Genomic DNA, 22,490 nt, shown 5'->3' with positions numbered 1-22,490 from the left:
TATTGAAAATAGTTTGCTAAACATCTACACAACTATTGCAGGTCCTAAAAAATTTGTAGCACATTTTTTTAATTCTACAGGCCATGTGCTTTCAGAAAACGTATGATTGGGGGGTCTTTAGCAAACTCCGAAAGCTGTATATGAAAAATGATGACCTACGTTTTTTAGAGTAAATTGTTTTTTGTTTTTTTTTACAGTTTTGCGTACCATCCCTTTTCACCATTTCATAAAAAGGCACAATTAAAAATGTAAAAATATTTGATATTTATCAACTCAATACAGTTTTAGCTTTTATATTTGGCAGAAATTTAGCAGGAATTTTGTAAAAATGCTCTGCGTTTGTATCTACTAATAATGGTTTTCGTGTATTTTTAGCAAAAATACTGTTTTTATAAACATTTACGCACAGGGCCTTAAAAATCAGTAGCACCTTCTATTTATTCTACAGGCCATGTCATTTCAGAAAATTATGTTTTTTTTTTGGGGGGGGGGGGGGGGGGGGAGTGTCTTTTACAACTCTGAAAGCTGTAAGTGAAAAATGATAGCCTCCAGATTTTTTGAGAAATTTCGATTGTTACATTTACAAGTACGTTAGATTTTCAACATTTTTTAAAAAGGCGCAATTTAAAAATTGATAAATATTTGTTATTTATTAACTTAAAGTGGATGTAAACCCAATATCATCCTTTCTAAACTACTGCCATAGGGGTTATCTATAGGGATATACATGCCTCCTGCATGTATCTTTACCTGTCAAATGTCTCCCCTCTGTCTGTTATTAGACCCGAAAAACTGCAGATTCTGTGGGTGGGTCTGTTGTCTGGAGCTCGGTGGGTGGAGTCGTGATGTCAGTAGACTCCCCGCCCACCTCTACACTCCTTGTCAATATGCATTTTCTCCTGTGTATTTCTTACACTGAACTTCTGCTATGATCTCTAACATCCAGTGAAAAGACAGGAAAGTAACCACATGACTTCAGCATGCCAAATCATGGTGAGGTGTGGAACAGCCAATCTTTGCAGAGCTGCTGAAGAAAGGAGTGGGGGAGGGAATTAAAAAATAATGCATGTGTCTGAGGCTGTCACTCACAGCAAGGGGGAGTATTTGACAAAGTTTTTCTCAGTTTGTCAAGATTTTTCTCACTGAACAATAAAAGAGGATTGCTCAGAGATGGATTAACTCTGTGTGGCAAGACTGGGCTTAAATGATATGAAATCTTATACTCTACAGTATGATATAAAAAAAAAAAAAAAAAAAAAAAAAAAAAAATTTCGGGTTAAAATCCACTTTAATACAAGTTAGCCTTTATATTTACTAAGGATTTTGTAAATTTGCTGTGTTTTATCTGCTAATGATGATTTTAGTGTATTTTTAGTGAAAAATAGGATTTTTATAACAGCTTACCTGTAAAATCCTTTTCTTGGAGTACATCATGGGACACAGAGCCTAAGTAATAACTTAATGGGTATATAGGCACCTTCAGGTGATGGACACTGGTATACCCAATACAGGAAGTTCTCTCCCCTATATAACTCCTCCTCCTATCAGGAGTACCTCAGTTTTTGTAGCAAAGCAATATACTTAAACCCCAAATGAGGGGAGGGACCTCTGTGTCCCATGATGTACTCCAAGAAAAGGATTTTACAGGTAAGCGGTTATAAAAAAATCCTATTTTCTTTATCGTACATCATGGGACACAAAGCCTAAGTAATAACTTAATGGGACGTCCCATAGCAATGCTATTTGAGGGGAGGGAGACACAAGCCACAGGGTACCCCCAGACTTGAGGACCTACACTGCTGCCTGCAGCACACTGCGCCCAAAAGGCGATATCCTCATACCTCCTTACATCCACTTGATAAAAGTTGATGAATGTATGTAGTGAAGACCAAGTTGCGGTCTTACAGATCTGAGCCATAGAGGCCTTGTGACATACTGCCCAAGAAGCACTAACCGCTCTGGTAGAGTGCGCTTTGACATGAAAAGGGGGAATCTTACCCCTTAAATTATAAGTCTGAATTATAACTTGCCGAATCCACTTAGCGACAGTGGATTTCGACGCTGCCTGTCCTTTCTTAGAACCCTCTGGCAGAATAAATAAGACATCAGTCTTACAAATCTGAGCAGTCGTCTTTAAGTAGACCTTGACCGCTCTCACCACAAGACAATGTATTGACTTTTCTTCCCTGGGACATGGTTTTGGAAAAAACAATGGCAGGATAATGTCTTGGTTCAGGTGGAAACCTGAGACCACTTTTGGTAAAAAAAAACCTGGACGAGGGCGCAACACCACTCTGTCCTCATGAATAATCAAATATGGCTCTTTACAAGAAAGAGCAGCCAATTCCGAAACCCTCCTTGCAGAGGATATAGCAACCAAAAATACCAACTTCCTTGTCAGAAGGACTAAGGGAATGTGTTGTATCGGTTCAAATGGCTGTTTTTGTAACACAGACAAAACTAAGTCCAAGTCCCAAGGGTTCAAAGGAGGTTTGACTGGCGGATTAAGCCGCATCACCCCTTGCATAAAACCCCGGACTAAAGAATGTGAAGCAAGCAGTCTTTGAAATAAGACCAATAAAGCTGAGACTTGGCCTTTAATAGTACTCAAAGCCAATTTCATCCCTACCCCTATTTGTAAAAAGGCAAGAATTCAGCCTATGATATATCTTCGAGGGTGCCAACCCTTGGATTCACACCAGGAAACATAAGCCTTCCAGACCCTATAGTATATAGTTCTGGAAGCTGGCTTCCTGGCATTAATCAGGGTACAGATAACTGACCCGGAAAGCCCACGTTTCTTCAGAATGTGGGTTTTAATAGCCAAGCCATTAAATTTAGAGACCATAAGGTAGGACGGAATATCGGCCCCTGTGAGCGTAGATCTGACCGTAGTGGGAGGGACCATGGACCCTCCACTGCCATCTTTACGATTTCTGCATACCATGACCTTCTGGGCCATGCTGGTGCTACCAGAATTACCAGCTTTCTTTCCAGCTTGATCCTGCAAAGAAGTTGAGGCAGCAACTGGATAGGGGGGAATGCATAGATCAGTGAGAATTGATCCCACGGGGTCATCAACGCATCTGTTCCACATGCGAGTGTATCCCTTGTCCTGGACACACTAACTTCATGTTAAATCTGGACGCTAGAAGATCTACGTCTGGAGTCCCCATCTTTGGCAAATAGCCCAAAAAATGTTGGGGTGAAGAGACCATTCCCCCTGGAATAACTGCTGGCGACTCAAGTAGTCCGCCAGCCAATTCTCTACTCCCGAAATGAAGACTTCCGATAGGCACGGAACATTCCTTTCTGGCCAAGTTAGAATATGGTTCACCTCTCTCTGCGCTGAGACTCTTGGTGCCCCCTTAGTGATTGATATAGGCCACAGCTGTGGCATTGTCGGATTGGATCCTGACAGGACAATCCCGTAACCTGGATGTCCAGGCCTTCAGAGCCAGACGCACTTCCCGAATCTCTAGGGTATTGATGGGCAAGGTTCTTTCAGCTCTTCACCACTGTCCCTGGACAGTTGTCTTTTCTAGTACTGCTCCCCAGTCTAAAAGGCTGGCATCTGTCGTTACCACTTTCCAGATAACTGGTCTGAAGGATTTTCCTTTCAGCAGATTCTGGGTTAGTAATCACCCACTGAAGCTTTGGGACACCCTTGGGGACAGCCGCACTGGCAAGTCTAAAGCTTGAATTGTTTTGTTCCAAGTAAACAGAATACTGTTTTGCAACAGTCTCAAATGGAACTGGGCATAGGGAACCGCTTCGAATGAAGCCACCATCTTTCCTAGCAACCTCATGCAAAGGCGAATGGAGGGATCGACTTTTGACCTGACCATCCGCACCAGCTCTCTTATGGAGTTGATCTTTGCCTGAGGCAAGAACACCTTTTTCTGGGCTGTGTCTATGATCAGACCCAAGTACTCCAGCCTTTTTAGCGGTTTTAAGGAAGATTTCTCTAGGTTGAGAATCCAACCCAAACTTTCCAGGTAACTGGTTGTAATGCGCATGCTTTGCTCCAAATGAGCCACCGACTGGTATATTAGCAATAGATCGTCTAAGTACGCCAAGACTGTTATGCCCTGTGCACTTAACCTGGCTAGAAGTGGGGCCAGGACTTTTGTAAAACACCCGGGGTGCTATAGCTAGCCCGAAGGGCAGGGCTACAAACTGGAAATGCTGCTGTTCTACCTCGAACCGCAGAAACCTTTGGTGAGCGGGAACATGCAGATATGCATCCCTGATGTCAATAGAAGCCAGAAGTTCTCCTCCTAGTAGGATAGAAACTACTGACCTGACCGTCTCTATGCGAAAGGAGCGGATCTTCAGGAACTGATTTAGATTCTTTAGATCTAGAATGGGTCTGACATCTCCATTCGGTTTTGGCACTGTGAAGAGGTTTGAATAAAACCCCAAACCTTGCTCTTCTGTGGGGATTTGCATGATCACCCCCTGAGCCATTAATTAGTCTAGTGCCCGAAACAGAAATCGCCTTTTCTCTGGATCTTTGGAAACGCTTGACCTCAGGAAACGAGACGGTGGAAAGTCCCAAAATTCCAGCTTGTACCCCAGAGTTACCGTGGAGATGACCCATCTGTCCTGAATTTCCTCTTGCCAGACTTCTGAAAACTGCAGAAGTCTTCCCCCCACCCTGGCGAGGGGGGGTGCCTCTTCATGATGAGGCTTTAGGATTCTGCTTTGCAGGTTTCCGGCCCCAGGTCTGCTTTTGAGCCTGGGCCTGGCCCTGAGGTTTTTCTCTAGAGTCTGAGGACATAGGCCGTTGCCACTGCCTAGAGGCGGAAGCCCCTGGCGCAGAAGAAAGAGCCAGTTTAAATGAAGGGTGTTTATACTTTCTTTTGACTGGTAAAAGAGTACTTTTTTTCCACTAGAAATTGTTTGGATGTATTTGACGAAATCATCCCCAAATAGCCGATCCCCATGAAAAGGGAACCCAGTTAGGAGCTTTTTACATGGTGCTTCGGCTGACTAATTTTTTAACCACAGGATTCTATGCATATGTACTAGCATAAGTGTAAGGCGGGAGGCCTGATGAATAGAATCTTTAATGGCATCTATGGCAAAGCATAATGCTTTTGGTAGTTCGGCCAATTCCCGGGCTTGTTGTGCAGGAACCTCTTTAAGGGCCTGTCTAAATTGGTCCTTTAGGGATTGACAGATGCCTTTTGCAGCGACTGCAGGCTGAGTAACGGCACCTGCCAAGGAAAATGCGGATTTTAACAGGAATTCCAACCTTTTACTGTTGGATCCTTAAGCATTTGTGCATTGTCTAGTGGACAAGTTAGACTTTTATTCACACTGGAAATCGCAGCGTCAACTGCTGGTACCTTCCATTTTTTGGTGAATTTTCTCCTCCATGGGATAGAGAACTGAAAATCTCTTTGGAGGAAGAAAATGCTTATCCGGGTGATCCCATTTAGCATAAATAAGCTGTTCTAGTAATGCATGGACAGGAAATGCATCCAAAGGCTGTGTGGGTTTTAAGGAACCCAAGGAAGAAACCGAGCTTTCAGCAGACTCTGTTAGGGGTAGCATGAAAGTAGAACGAACCATCTCCGTAATGGGGCGTACATACGGTCAGACTTTTCGGCTACAAAAGTCAGATGGACGCCGACGGACCAAATCCGGCGGACAATCCGATCGTGTGTGGGCTTCCCCGGACTTTCAGCGGAATTTTCCAGTCGCAAATCTGATGGACTTTAGATTTGGAACTTGCTTCAAATCTTTACGTCGTAACTCCGCCGGACCCAGAAATCCGCTCGTCTGTATGCTAGTCCGACGGACAAAAACCGAAGCTAGGACAGCTATTGGCTACTGGCTATCAACTTCCTTATTTTAGTCCGGTGTACGTCATCACGTACGAATCCGTTTGGTGTGATCGTGTGTAGGCAAGTCCGGTCGTTAGAAAGTCCGTTTAACGTCCGCCAAAAAGTGTAGCCAAAAAGTCCGACCGTGTGTACGCCCCATTAGAGATTGTATCAGCAATTTCTCAGATTGTGAGGCTGAAAAAGGTTTATCTACCGTTATTTCCTCCGTAGAGGAATCATCGGTTTGTCTTTCCTCCTGATCGCCTGAGGGTAACACCTCATCCTGTGCCCACTGTTCCCCTTGCAAAGGGTCTAAAGTGGGGGAGGGGGATCTAGCACGCTTCCTATCCATTTGAATGGAGGATGCTATTAAAGCCGCTAATCTTCCTTCCAGGCCCTGCGGGGTGGAGGAAGAGACATCTTCAGTCACGTATACCGGGATTAAACCAGCAATCTGGAAAAAAGTGAAGGTAACAACTCTATACACTGCACTCGACTCATCAGTTTGACCAGGTCTTTTAGCAGCTTATATACAGTACTCACCAAAAGCTCTAGCAATGGCAACACTCTCCAGTACTCCCATCAGTGGAATGATGATAATCCCAGCTCCAATGTTCTGTTAAGATATAGTTTATTATAGTCATTGTGTGTTTATCACATGCAGAACATATTGCAAATCCACATTAACTAAGATTTTCATTATAAAATGTCATTGTTAGTTGAACATCCTCTACCTCTCTCCTCCAGACACTGACTTAAACACCCTATTATTGCCTACTAGGTTTTAACACTAAGGCAGGCCATAGATTATGCAATTTTTCTTCCACCACAGGTTCCATCGTTTGGGAAAAACCCGTCAGGCTGGTTGTGCACAAGTTGAGCGATAGCTCAACTTGAGCACAACCAGGATGCCCGTACATGGATCGAAATTCAGCCCATCCCTACCGAACCGGACAAATTTTGATCCATGTATGGCCAGCATAACACTTCCCTACAATCCTTCTACAAACAGACAACAAAATTACTTAATTTAACTTAAAAGTGGAATTTGCTCTCTTTATCAACATTGACTATTTTGAATCATTATGCTGCCAGAATTAGTAAAAAGATAGGAAAGTATATAATAATTACTTGTTTTAAACTGTTCTTTTACATTTCTTTAGCCACTTCCTGGTTTCCATGCCTAGGCAAATTGTGTCCTACATCCCAGGAGTCTTCAGGAGGGGAGGAGGCACACCCTCCTGCCTGCATGTCTGAGCTAAGGGCAGATGAATTCCAGCAAGTAAATGCCACCTGAATCATCTGCCCTTACTCAAGATGGCTGTGACCAGAAATGCTAGAGGGTGCTTTTCTAAATGATTTCTCAGCAAAATAAAGCATGGAGACATGGATGGATGGGTGAGTTTGCTTTGATTTTTAAAACTTTTGCTTTGTGGTGCTCAGATACGGTATAGTTCCGCTTTAACTCACCTATGCATCAAAGCGTTTTTTACCCCAACACTTCATATTCCTAATATGTGCCTGCTGTACCATGTACTTGTATGAGAAAATATCCTGTTCTCTTTGTATTGCTTCCTTTGTGTGAAATCCCTGTTCCAGTTAGTGTCTCTGCTTTCCTATTAAAAACTGACCACACTAAGCAGGGGAACAGCTGGGAACTCAGCCTGCTCTCCTCCAATGTCCAGACACGCACCCCCCCCCCAATTCACTGAGAAGCTCAGTGTACTGCCTCTTCTCTCAGCCCTTATGCAGCTGAGAACAGAGGGAATGTGATCACTTATAAAAAAAAGTGATAAAAAAAAGAAGGTATTTATAATGTATTTTTTTATCTATACACTATAAACAATGTTTTGCCTATCATTTATATTTTAAACTGAATGGGTTGTTTTACAAGGTGATAATTTACAATCACGTTAAAAGAGAAGTAAAGGAATTTTTTTTTCAGTTTTATACTTACCTAGGTGGATGCAGCATCGGTCTGATGCTGCATCTGTTTCCCCCGGCGCCTCTACACTGAGAGCCGAACGATTGAACACCGCCGATGGCTCAATTTTCACAGCTCCCCAAGCAGAGAGCTGTAGACTGTCAGTCACAGCTCTCCGCTCTGCTTCTTCCACGCTCACCGGAGCGCGGAGTTGTGAAGGGGCGGGGAGCGGCCGGCTCAGGCTCTCAAAGGCTCGCTGAGAGGCTGAGCAGGGTGTCAGTCCAGGCACTTGGCGGATCCAGACTCAGTGGTCGGGATCCGCCAGGTGCCTGGACTGATATCGGTGATGTCAGCAGAGCGCAAACTTCAGCCCGCTCTCTGCTGAAAATGGGTCACAGGAGTGCAAAACGTATTGCACTCCTGTGATCCACAGGAGAAGCCCAGCCAAACGTGCTTTGGCTATGTTTCTCCTTTAAGCTCAATTTGCATTCCCTTGTATTGTTCCTCAGTCAGACCACCTTGCATCAATTCTATACTACACAAACCTCTGTGGGGTGTATAGCTTGAAGGCAGACAAGTGTACAGAGATTGAACATTTTGTAGTTAGGCACAGACAGGGCCCAAGCCTTTTTTCGCTCTCACAAACTATTCTTCTCCTGTCATTTTCATTAAAATAACTATTAAAACATTAGTGGGCTCCATTCTAAAAAGGTGCTACTGAAACTTATCTGAGGTTGTGTCATTTGTACTGAATTGTTAAAGGTCCCCAAGCTTGGACTACATCAACTCAAGAGTAAGACATCATCAGTTACATAACATGGATCACCCACTAGCACTTTTTTGCCACAGAGGTTAAGGTGTCACTAAACCCACACCATAAAAAGTTAATAAATGGGGGGGCAGGAGGCGGAGCCTAGCGGAGCAGACATGCATTGTTAGAGCTCCACACCGCTGAGGAGAGAAGAGAAGGACAAAGCGGAGCCTGCAGGCTCAAAAGGTATCCGTTTGAACCTTTTTGCCCCAGGGAACAAACTGTGAAAGTTTGGGCAGGAAATATGGTACTGGGAGGAAACCGTGGCAGAAATAAAAATCACCTCACAAAGAGCTCACAGGCACTCACTGCAGCTGAAGCAGCTCCAGTCACCTCACAAGATACAGCATCAGGGCGCTCTCACAGACAGAAAATGTCACAGCAAGACTCTCCATTTGAGTCAGATACAGAACAAATCCTCTCACAAACTTCTCCACAAGCCTCCTCAGTATCCCCAGTAATATTATTACAATTTGAAAAGATGCTTCATAAGGCTTTAAAACAAACCTCAGACCAAATAACAAAAAGCCTAACCAAAGAAATAAGAGAGCTGGGAAACCGCACCGCAGCCTTAGAAATAAAAATGGATGAAATTGAAATTACAACCCAAGAAAATATAACAGAATTGGAACAATTAAAAAAAGAGAATTTAATACTTCAAACTAAGCTCGAAGATTATGAAAATAGAGCCAGACGTTCAAACTTGCGCATAAGGGGAATACCTGAAACTGTGACAGACCTGCAATCTACTATTACTGCTCTATTACAAGAACTAAAGCCAGATATCCCTATTGAACGTTTATAACTGGACAGAGTACACAGAGCCCTCACAGCCAAAAAGAAAGATGGACCCCCACGTGATATAATCACAAAATTTCATTATTACAGAACGAAAGAACAAATACTAATTGCTGCAAGAGAAAAAAAGGAACTTAATTTTCAAGGACACAATTATCAAATTTTTGCTGACCTATCCCAACTTACTATTACTAAAAGACGATCCATGAAACCCCAACTAATGGAACTGCAACGCCACAACATTATGTATCAATGGGGCTTCCCCTTTTCAGTCAGATTTAACTACCAAGGTACAATTTACAGAAGCAGATCAGCAGATGAACTACAACAAACCCTTTTAAAATTAAATCTGACAGAACCCACAAGCAGCAACACTCCCAGACGCAGAAGAATGGCATCATCTTCACCTTCAGGCAGCACCCAGAAAATTTCAGAACAAAATGGGAATCATCATTCTCACAAAAGAGGCCGTTATGCCACATCATCCATGGACCAAGAAGATTCAATGGACTGACATCCTAATTCCTGATATCTCTTCATTTATTATACTAAGAGATGGTTCTCTATAAAAAACCTGTATTTATAACTGAATGTAACTGCATTTTGATAGTCACACAGTGTGTGGGATCATGTTACATTCCAGTTATATTTCTTATTACTTCTGATTCATATAGCCTTAGAATATATAAGTGAAATAAGGAAATTCTTGTTCAGTTATATATTATCAGGTAATAACAATAGATTTATTACTTTTTAGGACAAATATGTTCAATATTCCAGAAGTAACGGAAGCTTTTTCTTTCTTTTCTTAAAACAAATATCTTATTACCTAACTAGTTCCTAGAATTATGTTTTTGTTTATTCTAATCTGAAGCAATACAACCTCAATTTTATGAGTTAACATATCTAAACAGTTACATATGAATAAAATATGTAATTGTTTACTCTAAAAGGGTTAAAATCCCAAAATAATTCAAACTATCTTCATCAATACCAAAGTTATTAACAGTACCTTTCTAACTGAATTATTTAGCCTAGGGCAAGACTAGCCATATACAACCACCCTGGAATAAATAATTTCAACAAAAACTATATTCTGCACTCCAATTAATGAAACATCATTTTGATGTCTTTTGACATAGCACTTCTCTCCTGTAAGCGGAAGATCCGTGTACCCCCATTAGCCCTCCTCATTCTCCCAACCATATTATGTGGGAGTGTGACAAAGGCACTTATTCCCCTTAGAGAGATATTTATTCTCTTTCACGGGTAAATTGTGATTACTTGCAAAAAATAATTTATACAATGTATCATCTAATCTCATATGTTTTTTGTTTACTCTTTACTCCAGAATTCACTGGTTTCTTTTCTATCTATTCATCTCTTCAGTCCACACAGGTTGATCTGCGCAGTCAGCTCTGCATAACAAAAAGTAAGTCAAAACTATTTGATCTGTTGCCATGGCACCACTGAATATACTTTCCCTGAATGTTCAGGGAATAAATGTCCCTCAAAAAAGGACCAAAGCCTTCCGTACTTTCCATAACAAGAAGGCTCACATAGTATGCCTCCAAGAAACACACTTCACCAAAGATTCTACTCCAAAATATATTTCTCCTTTTTATCAACAAATTTACACGGCTTCTGCCTGTACCAAGCAAAGGGGAACTCTAATTGCATTTCACCGATCCACACCATTCACCTTATCATCAGAAATTAAAGACCCAGAAGGTAGATACCTGATACTCATGGGTTATATAATGGATACAGCAATCATGGTGATTTCCTACTACGCTCCTAACAAACAACCTACACCATTCCTCTCACATATATTACAAGTGATTAATACACACAAAATAGGAACAGTGATAATGTGTGGGGATTCGAACCAGGTCCTCCTCCCATTTCTAGATAAATCACCTTTTACACCATCCAAAATAACCTCTAGATTACCTTTTTCTCAACTTCTTTTCAAATACAATCTGGTAGATTCATGGAGAGAAAGTAACCCAATGAAAAAGAAATTCACTTATTTCTCGCACCCTCATCAAACCTTCACCAGAATAGATCATATTTTTCTAACAATAGGAATGATACCAGAAATTATTGCATCAGATATAATTCCGATTCCGTGGTCTGACCATAATGCAGTATACACTACTATAGCCTCAGCCATACCAAAAGCGCATGACCCAACGTGGTACTTACCGGACATAATGCTCAAACACCCATTACATCAGATGGCCATTGAACAAGCTTTAAAGGAATACATATCAATTAATAATACAACAGACATCTCCCCAATAACACTGTGGGAAGCTCATAAGCCTGTCTTGCGTGGTACAATACAAAGACAAATGGCACTATTTAAACGGGAACGCAAAAATCTAGCAAAAAAACTAGAACTCCATTTTAATGCAGCCTACATATCATTTCAAGATAATCCATCTCAAAGTACAAAATCTCATCTGGAAAAATCTAGATTGGAATACGATCTATTTCTCACTGAGTCAGTTGATAAATCCCTCAAACGCTCCAAACACAATTTCTACATGAATACAAACAAACTAGGTACATATTTGGCTCGGGCATTAAATTCAACTAACAAATCTTTCAAACCAATACGTTTGAAATTATCAAAAAATGTTTACACTTGTAATCCAGTTAAAATAGTCCATAAATTTCACTCACATCTCGCAACTTTATACAAGACAAACAATGAATTTAATCCTACAGAGGCTGAATCCTTCTTCTCAAAAATAACCTTACTTGAGTTATCTCAGAATCAAAAAAGCAGTTTGGATGAGCCTATAACTATAGATGAAGTTGCTAACGCCATAAAAGACCTAAAACTTAACAAAAGACCAGGCCCAGACGGCTACTCGGCTTTATACTATAAAACATTCTCAGAAATACTCTCTCCCATTCTCACTGAAACTTTTAACAAACTTCTAGATGGACATTCTTTTCGGCAAGAAACACTAATGGCAATTGTTTGTATGATCCCAAAACCCCTTTCTGATGATACTTCCTGTGTGAATTATCGGCCTATCTCTCTGTTAAACCTTGATATTAAATTATTAGCAAAAATAATAGCAAAACGCCTCAATAGCATTATAGGAAAATTAATACATAGAGATCAAGTAGGCTTCATGCCAAATAGACAGGCAGGCGATAATATACGCAGAGCAGTGTTATTGGCACATATTGCTAAAAAACGGAAAATCCCTTTATGTTTTCTATCTCTCGATATTAAGAGGGCATTTGACACAGTATCCTGGCAATATATGCAATATTCATTACAAAAATGGGGTTTTGGACCCCACTTTTTAACATGGATCAAAGCATTATATAATAAACCCAAAGCCTATATAAAATATGCTGGATACAAATCTGAAGCCTTTAATATCGAAAGAGGTACCCGACAGGGTTGCCCATTATCTCCCTTATTATTTGCCCTTATACTCGAACCCATGGCCCAATACATCAGAACAAACCAAACTATAACTGGCATTGAAGTAGGAGGTATTACACACAAATTATGTATATTTGCAGACGATATATTACTTTTTCTATCATCACCACAGGTCTCTGGTCCTAACTTAATACCAGCTCTTGATGGATTTGCAGCCCTATCCGGCCTTATGATTAATCCTAAGAAATGCCTAGTGCTTAATATTTCACTCACAAACATGGAATTGATCCCGGCTAGGGCTGCACTCCCATTCACATGGGCAGAAAAATCAATCCCATATCTTGGAATTCATTTAACAGCATCTCATTCTGACTTATTCTCAACCAATTATCCTCCTGTATTAAGACAGATCACAAATCTAATAAAACAATGGTCGCAACTTCCTTTATCCTGGATAGGGAAGATTAATGCAATCAAAATGACTATTCTACCCAAATTGTTTTATCTATTCAGAGTCCTCCCTATTCCAATTCCTTCCTATTTTTTGAGAATAGTACAAAAAAGAGCAACTTCGTTTATATGGGGCTCTTCTAAACCACGTATACCTATACACACACTACATCTTCCCAAAAATAAAGGAGGCCTGGCATACCCTAATTTTACTAACTACTACAGAGCAGCACATTTGGCCAGTCTGTCCAAATACCATGCAAAACAGGAAATCCCATTATGGGTATTTATAGAGGCTTCAGAAAATGACCCTCTATTAATATCAAATTTATTATGGCTTGATCCTAAAGACCGCTTTAAAATTCATAATCCCATAACTAAACACTTCTTATCTCTCTGGGATAAACTAAAAACCAAATATCAGTTACAATCTCCACACAATCCTCTCCTTTCTTTTATCAGAAATCCGGCCTTTTATCCGGCATGGATCTACCCAAATTCTTTTAAAGCTTGGACAACATCAGGCATTCAGACACTAAATGACTTCATAGCATCTAAATCATTCCTTTCATTCCCATCGCTTAGAGAAAAATATGATCTACCAAACTCTGAGATATTTAGATATCTCCAAATCAAAAATTTCTATACACCATTCCTAAAGGGGGATACACCATTATCCCAATTATCCATTTTTGAATCAATCTGTACAAAAGATCCATTTGCTAAAGGTACAATTTCATCACTTTATAATCAATTATATGGAGTAGCAAATCTTAATAGACCCTCTTACGTTCAGAGGTGGGAGGAGGACCTGGGACGAACTTTAGAAGACACGGACTGGTCTAACATATGGCTCACATCTAAGTCATCTTCACCCAACATCTTAGCACTGGAGACAAATTATAAAGTCCTAACTCGCTGGTACCTTGTACCCGCTAGAGTGGCAAAATATTCACCTAATACCTCAGCTCTTTGTTTTCGAGGATGCCCAGAAATAGGCACATATTTACACATATGGTGGACGTGCCCAGTAATCCAAACCTTCTGGAAGGAAGTCTTCGTGATTGCATCTAAAATATTTAAAAAAATAATACAACCAGATCCATATTTAACTTTACTTAATCTAAAACCGGAATGGTTAACACTCTCTCAATTCAAACTTATGATCCAACTAATAACGGCTGCAAAACAAACAGTGGCCAAGGCATGGAAATCTCCTACATTGGTACTAGCAGAAACAATTCACAGAATGAATAATACAATGTCTAATGCTAAGATGGTAGCCATCGATCAAAATCAAATTCCAAAATTTGAAAAACTTTGGCATCCTTGGATAAAACAACAGTTCCTGTCAAACTTCAATGACTCTGTCCTGTTGCCATGGTAACAGATTACATGACTTACAGAGACACCCATTCTAAGGCTTCAAAGAGAACTAAAAAGAATAATAAACTGACGAGCGGGACAACCTTGTGGACCATACCTCTACCTTTCAACCCTTTTTCTTCTTTCTCTTTCCTTTTCTCCACCTTACGATTAAAGCTCATTATCAGAATTTATTTGACCTATATACACTCTACTTGTAAACAATATGTATAGTAGGTATAAATCATTTAAATACCTACAAAAGTAACTAAGGAAATGATATATATCTTTAATTTAGGTTTACATGAACCCAATGTTTAATATTTGAAATTTCATGATATTTACCTATATAAACCCTACTGTAAAACAATGAGCTTACTTTATAGATCCTTGTAAACTTACTTTATGTATCTTTATAACATTGTATACTCAATAAACTTCTTTTGACAAGGAAAAAGTTAATAAATGGTGTATTACATGCTGTTCATACTCAGTCGCTATGAGATTAATTTTCTGTATTCTGCAAAAAATCTGGTTATTCTGCCATACATAGGCTGAAGGGACGTGACTGGCAGAAATCCGCCAACACCATGATATTGCCAAACAAAATAAAGATTTGATTTCAAATATAATATATATAATATATTTATGCCAATTTAAAACAATTCATGGATATTTTTTATTTTTACTCTGTATTCCAAAGGCTGTTTTTTTATTTTAAACATGTGACCAGCAAAGGACTAGAAGCTCCTCCTGCTTATGTTTCCCTGCAGACAGGCTGGGAAAGATTAGGGTCATGCGACAGCTGTATATTGATTAGGAAAAAGGTACTTAAATGCTTTTTTAATCAAAATAATTACATTGCCATCATCCACATACAGAAAGAGAAGGCACAATGTAAATTAAAACAGTGTGTGTTTAGTATCTATTTATATATTTTCCTCTTTCTTCAACTCACCTTCCTCTTCTTTTATTTTTAAAACTTTATTTATTTATTTATTTATTTCAGGTACTTATATAGCGCCGTCAATTTACGCAGCACTTTACATTTACATTTTACATTCACATCAGTCCCTACCCTCAAGGAGCTTACAATCTAAGGTCCCTAACTCACATTCATACATACTGGGGACAATTTAGACAGGATCCAATTAACCTACCAGCATGTCTTTGGAGTGTGGGAGGAAACCGGAGTACCCGGAGGATACCCACGCAGACACAGGGAGAACATACAAACTCCAGGCAGGTAGTGTCGTGGTTGGGATTCGAACCAGCGACCCTTCTTACTGCTAGGTGAGAGTGCTACCACTACACCACTGTGCCGCCCAAAAAAAACAAAACTTCCTGTCTACTAGATGATATTCTGCCAAATTTGATCTTGTTTTACTGGTTTATACTCTTGGCAACTTCAAATTAATTGAAGATACATTTTATTAACTACTTCAGCCCCGGAAGATTTGGCTGCTGAATGACCAGAGCATTTTTTGAGATTCGGCATGCTTCGGTTTCGGTCGTTTTAACTGATTCGGTCGTTTTAACTGAAAATTGCACGGTTGTGCGACGCTGTACCCAAACAAAATTGACATCCTTTTTTCCCACAAATAGAGCTTTCTTTTGGTGGTATTTGATCGCCTCTGCGGTTTTTATTCTTTGCTCTATACACAAAAAAAGAGCGACAATTTTGAAAAATAAAAAAACAATATTTTGTACTTTTTGCTATAATAAATATCCTCATTTTTTTTTTAAAAAAAAAAGCAAATTTTTTCTCAGTTTAGGCCGATATGTATTCTTCTACATATTTTTGGTAATAAAAATTGCAATAAGCGTATATTGATTGGTTTGTGCAAAAGTTATAGCGTCTATAAAATAGGGGATAGATTTATGGCATTTTTATTATTATTATTTTTTTTTTTTACTAGTAATGGCGGCGATTTGCAATTTTTATGACTGCGACATTACGGCACACACATCGGACACATTTTTGGGACCATTGGCATTTATACAGCGATCAGTGCTAAAAACTTACATTGATTACTGTAAAAATGTCACTGAAGGGGTTAACACTAGGGGCGATTAAGGGGTTAACTGTGTTCCCTAGTGTGTGTTCTAACTGAAGGGGGGATGGGACTAGATAGGAAAAGAGAGATATCGGTGTTCATACTTTGTATGAACACTCGATCAGTCTCTTCTCCCCTCAGAGAGCCGGGATCTCTGTGTTTACACACAGAGATCCCAGTTCTCGCCCTGTCATGAGCGATCGCGGGAGCCCGGCGGCATCCGCATTGGCTCCGGGGGCGAGCAGCGTGAGTGCGCCCCTAGTGGCCAAAAAAGGAAGCGACGTAACATAACGCCGATTCGCGCTGCCGAGCCATGTTGCTGCAGCACAACTGCGGCGGCTGGTCGGCAAGCAGTTAAAAGACAGATTTAGGCAAACATCCTTATTAGCTTGAACCTTGCCTTATCCCTTCTCCTATTACTGGATATCTTCCTAAATCACTGTAGGTTAATTCCTTAACCACTTAAGGACTGAGCCTCTTTTTGAGATTTGTTGTTTACAAGTTAAAAACATTTTTTTTTGCTAGAAAATTACTTAGAAAAAAAAATGTATAATGTTTGGGGGTTCTAACACCCTAGAGAATAAAGTGGCGGTCGTTGCAATACTTTCTGTCACACCGTATTTGCGCAGCACACTTTTTTGGAAAGAAAAAAACACTTTTTTGAATTAAAAAGTAAGACAACAGTAAGGTTAGCTCAATTTTTTTTTATATTGTGAAACATAATGTTACGCCGAGTATATTGATACCCAACATGTCACGCTTCAAAATTGTGCCCGCTCGTGGAATGGCGACAAACTTTTACCCTTAAAAATCTCAATAGGTGACGTTTAAAAAATTCTACAGGTTGCATGTTTTGAGATACAGAGGAGGTCTAGGGCTAGAATTTCTGCTCTCGCTCTACCGATCGTGGCGATACCTCACATGTGTGGTTTTAACACCGTTTTCATATGCGGGCGCTACTCGTATGCGTTCTTGCTTCTGCACACGGGCTCGGCGGGACGGGGCACGTTTAAAAAAAAAAAAATTTTTTTCTTAGTTATTTTACCTTTTGTTTTTTTTATTTTTACACTGTTCTTTAAAAAAAAAAAAAAAAATGTGTCACTTTTATTCCTATTACAAGGAATGTAAACATCCCTTGTAAATAGAAAAAAAGCATGACAGGACCTCTTAAATATGAGATCTGGGGTCAAAAAGACCTCAGATCTCATATTTACACTAAAATGCAATTAAAAAAAAAAAAAAAATTAAATTAAAAAAAAAAATTGTGATAAATAAAAAAAAAAAAATTGGCCCTTTAAGAGCTATGGTTGGCAGTGACGTTTTGACGTCGCTTCCACCCTGCAATGGTATGGAGACGGGTGGGGGCCAGCTTCCTCTCACTCGTCTTTATACCCAGCAAGGGAGACGATCCGATCGCCGCCGATGGCTCCGGTAAGCGGCGGAGGGCACCGGAGAGCGGCGGGAGGGGGAGGCCCCTCTCCCGCCGGCCGATAAAAGTGATCTTGCGACGAATCCACCTTAGAGACCACTATTATAGGAAAGCTAGCTGCTGCCATAACAATATTCCTCTTCAAAGTTAGGACGTATATCGGCATGCGGCGGTCCGTAAGTGGTTAAAGTGGAAGTCCATGCTAAATCTAAAACCCCTGCATCTATAGACACCCACGATCTAACATTAACCTATCTAGCCCTGTAAAGAGAAAAATCTGTATACATACCTTTTTTTGAAGCTGATCTGATCTGATCCCATGCTGAGCTGTCAGCCACGGCTTCTCTGTGTAGGAGAGTGCAGAGGACACGTCCGACAACGGAAGCCCCATAGTAAGTCTATGGGTGACTTTACTCCCCATTCATTTCACAGCCATTGTCGGCCGGGTCCTCTGCAGAGCTTCCGTCGTTGGAGATCGGGTCCGATCGCCTTCAAAAAAGGTATGTATACTGATTTTTTTCTTTACAGGGATAGATAGGTTAGTGTTAGATCGAGGGTGTCTATAGATGCAGGGATTTTAATTTCATCATGGACTTCCACTTTAAGAATAAGAGGTTACATAAATAATCATAAAAGAGTCTCCTTTATGTATCTTAGCAACAGTTCACCTACCTGCGCCATATCCCTGAAAGGAACAGTGCGATTGCCTGCAGTCTCTGAGAAGGGGGGGAGATGGAAGTGAGGGAGGCCTTCTGCAGTCTTTCCAGTAAGGACAAAAGGAGATAACCCCATTACTTCAAATGAGTAGGCCACCAATCCAGCACCCACCACCACAATCGCATTTCGAGCTACAGTAACATAAAAAGTTATTAGACATCGGGTAACCCTCAAAAGGCTTAAAGACCTACCACTGAAAAAAAAAAACCTTCTGTGTTTACTTACCCGTTGTAGTCATCCAAATAATGATGTAGCTGCATCGATAACATCTTGGCATTCCTCTATATGTTCTTGGGAAATGATCCTTCATCCACTTAAGCGCCAAAAGAAAGCCAATACACAGAAAACCTAGGATGGCATCCCCAACTCTAGAAAACATTGATGGACTCATATTTTAAACTTATAAAACACAACTCCTTAAACTAGCTTGTATATACTGAAAAATAGTAAGTCATTGGTTAAAGTCAAAACTGACCTGGTCGATGGGAGTTTGTGGAAAGTTTCATAGACTTGGAAGACAAATTGGCGTGGAATATCCTTCAAACCTAGAAGGTTCTGACAGGACAAGAGAAATACTGAAATAAGTTGCTTGTTAAGAGATCCTTATACATTGGTATGCTAGTATTCTTTGAAGCTGTAATATGAAGGAATGGGAAGGGAATATTGACTTTATACATAAGATACAATAAAGTCACATTAGGGGTCTGCTCATAATGCTGCTTCAAGAAATCATCCCAATTTAATTAATATTACCAATGCGTGTTAATGTTTAAAAAAATAAAGAGAAAAAAAAGTTTGTTTCTACATATACAGTAGGTTGTAATTAATTATGAACATGGGGGAATATTTGCTCTTAGACATGTGAGATCTCCTGCTTATCAGTGCTACACAGTAGCTCAGATTTACTGCTTCTTTACACAAATGTCTGTGTCAGCACCACCTTCCTCTGAAATATCTTATCTCAGCATCTGTTAAAGAGGAAGTGAGGGTTGGGGGTCAGGAAGAAGCACAAGCCATAATGTGCAAAAATGCAGTGCATAGCTGCACATTATAGCTAGTGCTCTCACCATTATGGCAATCAAAGTTTGCTCTGCTTCATAAATGACAGCTCTGCACTCTCCCTCTTCATTCCACCATCACCTCTGCCACCTTTCCTGAAGCTTCTAATGCTGCCACCATTTTCCTTGTTCAGCCATAGGCTGGCCAAGGATAATGCAACACCCAAGCATCCGTAATAGAGTTGCATTATCCCATCTTTTAATTGCAATACATGTGCACAATGTCTAAAAAATGCTTCGGTTATATATATTTATTTTATTATGTATATATATTATAATATAAATTTAAAAAAAAACACACACACACACACACCACACACAAAAATTCTCTTCTACCAAAAATTTTTTTTCTAATTTTATTTTAATATACGTTGCACTTTAACCACTTAAAGAGGAGCTTCTTCAGAAAAAAATAAAAGTCAGGAGCTACAAATAATGTACAAATACTGTAGCTGCTGACTTTTATTATTAGGGCACTTACCTGACCTGGAATCCAGCGGTGTCCTCATTCAAGCCTAATTGGCTATCAGGTGCTGCAGCCGCCATCTTGCCTGAGAATCTGTAAATGGGCCAGCAGTGTGGGGGGAGGGAAAAGAAGGGGGGGGGGCGAACTTTGGGCTCAGTTCACTGCAAACTGAAGCGGAAGCAGGTACTGGTCAAAACCAGGTACCCAGCGGTAGCCTGTCAGCAAGCCCCAGCTATATATGTCTCAGCTGAAATACATTCTTTTCATATCCCAAAAAGAAAGAAAAAGAAAGAATAATCAGTTCCATTAAAATAAGGATTTCACTGTATGAATATATGGATTTAAAATAGATATATTTCTGTACTATTCATGAACATTTATCTTTTCTTATTCACCTACAGTGGGGCAAAAAAGTGTTTAGTCAGCCACCAATTGTGCAAGTTCTCCCACTTAAAGCAAGATTTCTGGCTCTCACAGACCTGTATCTTCTTCTTTAAGAGGCTCCTCTGTCCTCCACTCATTACCTGTATTAATGACACCTGTTTGAACTTGTTATCAGTATAAAAGACACCTGTTCACAACCTCAAACAGTCACACTCCAAACTCCACTTTGTTGAAAAGCCAGTGGCGTGAAACACACCTCAAAAACTTCCACCCGGTGCCAAAAAAAAGTGCACATACATAAAGAGTGAAACACAAAAACGTGCAACGGGTGTTCAGAGTCCTCCGCTAGGGAAAGACCTTACCCTGATCCCCCGGGGCGTTAGGCTCCAGACAGGGACTGAGGTACTTATACAATGGGTCCATCTGGCCCGAAACCAGGCGGACCCCCGTTTACTGGAAGGTCTGCCGAAACAAACAATCCCAAGTACAGGTGGGGCTCCCCCGAAGGGAGACCCCCAAAGGAGAGGGCGAACCAAGCCAAAAGGCCTATGTCCACCCTTTCCCAAGACTTTCAGAGTAGGCCCGAGGACCCACACCCTACTCGCCACAGTGACAAAACATGTACACATATCAAACAAAAAAAATACAAAAAAGTGACAAACAGGGGTTTAAATAAAAAGAGTGGGGGAAAAGGAAGGTGGGAGAGTGAAAAGTGACCATTGTCTAATACAATGGCCGGCCCTCCGGCCAGGATTAAAAATTTCCCCTGGTCCCAGCCAAAAGGCTCAGCCCAAGAGGCAGGTGTGAAAAACGTGTGTAGTGGTGAAGTGACCATGGTGCCATAAAATCAAGTGCCTAAACACAGTGACTGTACGGCACCCCTGAACTGCCACTTCAGGGGCACATTCACCACTGGCTTTTCAAACCAACCCTGACCCACAGCCAAGACCACAGCAGCCCCCACCCCAGGCAGGAAGGCATGGAGTTCTGGAAGCTTGGTGAGAGCCCTTGCCATCAGGCTTCACCGTCGTTCCGTCCCTCCTACCTAATTACATTCGGGAAATACTGGCTGCTCCCCCGGTGGGAGAAAGGGGAGCCAGCGTTCTCTCCTGAATAACTGTCTGGAGCTAGAGTTGCCCCAATCCAGGCCAGAAGGCCAGGGTCCCGACCCTCCGCCAAGACCGAATGGTTCTCTGTCCCCATCAGAAGGCTTCCCTTTCAGCTACAAACCGCTCTGGGTAACCTTCACTCCAGCAGGTTTTGCATAGCAACCGCCATCCCATCTCTATCTCGCCATAGATCAGGGACAGAAGCAAGCGCCACCTCCTGGAAACTGATAAGAACAGATACTACACACGATCTTAGCCAAAAGGCCGAGAAGCAATTAGCAATAATCACGGCTCAGTTGAACCTCATTGGCTATGATACTGCCACACTCCAAACTCCACTATGAAGACCAAAGAGCTGTCGAAGGACACCAGAAACAAAATTGTAGACCTGCACCAGGCTGGGAAGACTGAATCTGCAATAGGCAAGCAGCTTGGTGTGAAGAAATGAAATGTGGGAACAATAATTAGAAAATGGAAGACATACAAGACCACTGATAATCTCCCTCGATCTGGGGCACCACGCTAGATCTCACCCCGTGGGGTCAAAATGATTGCAAGAACGGTAAGCAAAAATCCCAGAACCACACGGGGGGACCTAGTGAATGACCTGCAGAGAGCTGGGACCAACGTAACAAAGGCTACCATCAGTAACACACTACGCCGCCAGGGATTC

General features: G+C 40.9%; 1 protein-coding gene and 1 pseudogene across 1 annotated transcript in view; both read right to left on the bottom strand.

Annotated features, from left to right (window-relative positions):
* The window catches only part of SLC26A11 (solute carrier family 26 member 11), a 116,733-nt gene that overhangs the window by 52,626 nt on the left and 41,617 nt on the right, over positions 1–22,490 (bottom strand). The window contains exons 5-8 of the mRNA XM_073608207.1: positions 19,276–19,355; positions 19,026–19,168; positions 18,756–18,931; positions 6,378–6,450 (exon numbers count right to left, since the gene is read on the bottom strand). Of these exons, the coding sequence (XP_073464308.1) occupies positions 6,378–6,450; positions 18,756–18,931; positions 19,026–19,168; positions 19,276–19,355 (472 nt within the window). The remainder of the gene's footprint in view (positions 1–6,377; positions 6,451–18,755; positions 18,932–19,025; positions 19,169–19,275; positions 19,356–22,490) is intronic.
* Positions 21,961–22,093, bottom strand: LOC141114651 (U2 spliceosomal RNA; annotated as a pseudogene).

Source organism: Aquarana catesbeiana, linkage group LG12 (assembly GCF_042186555.1).
Source record: "Aquarana catesbeiana isolate 2022-GZ linkage group LG12, ASM4218655v1, whole genome shotgun sequence".
NCBI classification, from domain to species: domain Eukaryota; kingdom Metazoa; phylum Chordata; class Amphibia; order Anura; family Ranidae; genus Aquarana; species Aquarana catesbeiana.
The sequence above is the reverse complement of the archived record's forward strand: the minus strand, read 5'-3'. Positions and strand labels throughout refer to the sequence as shown.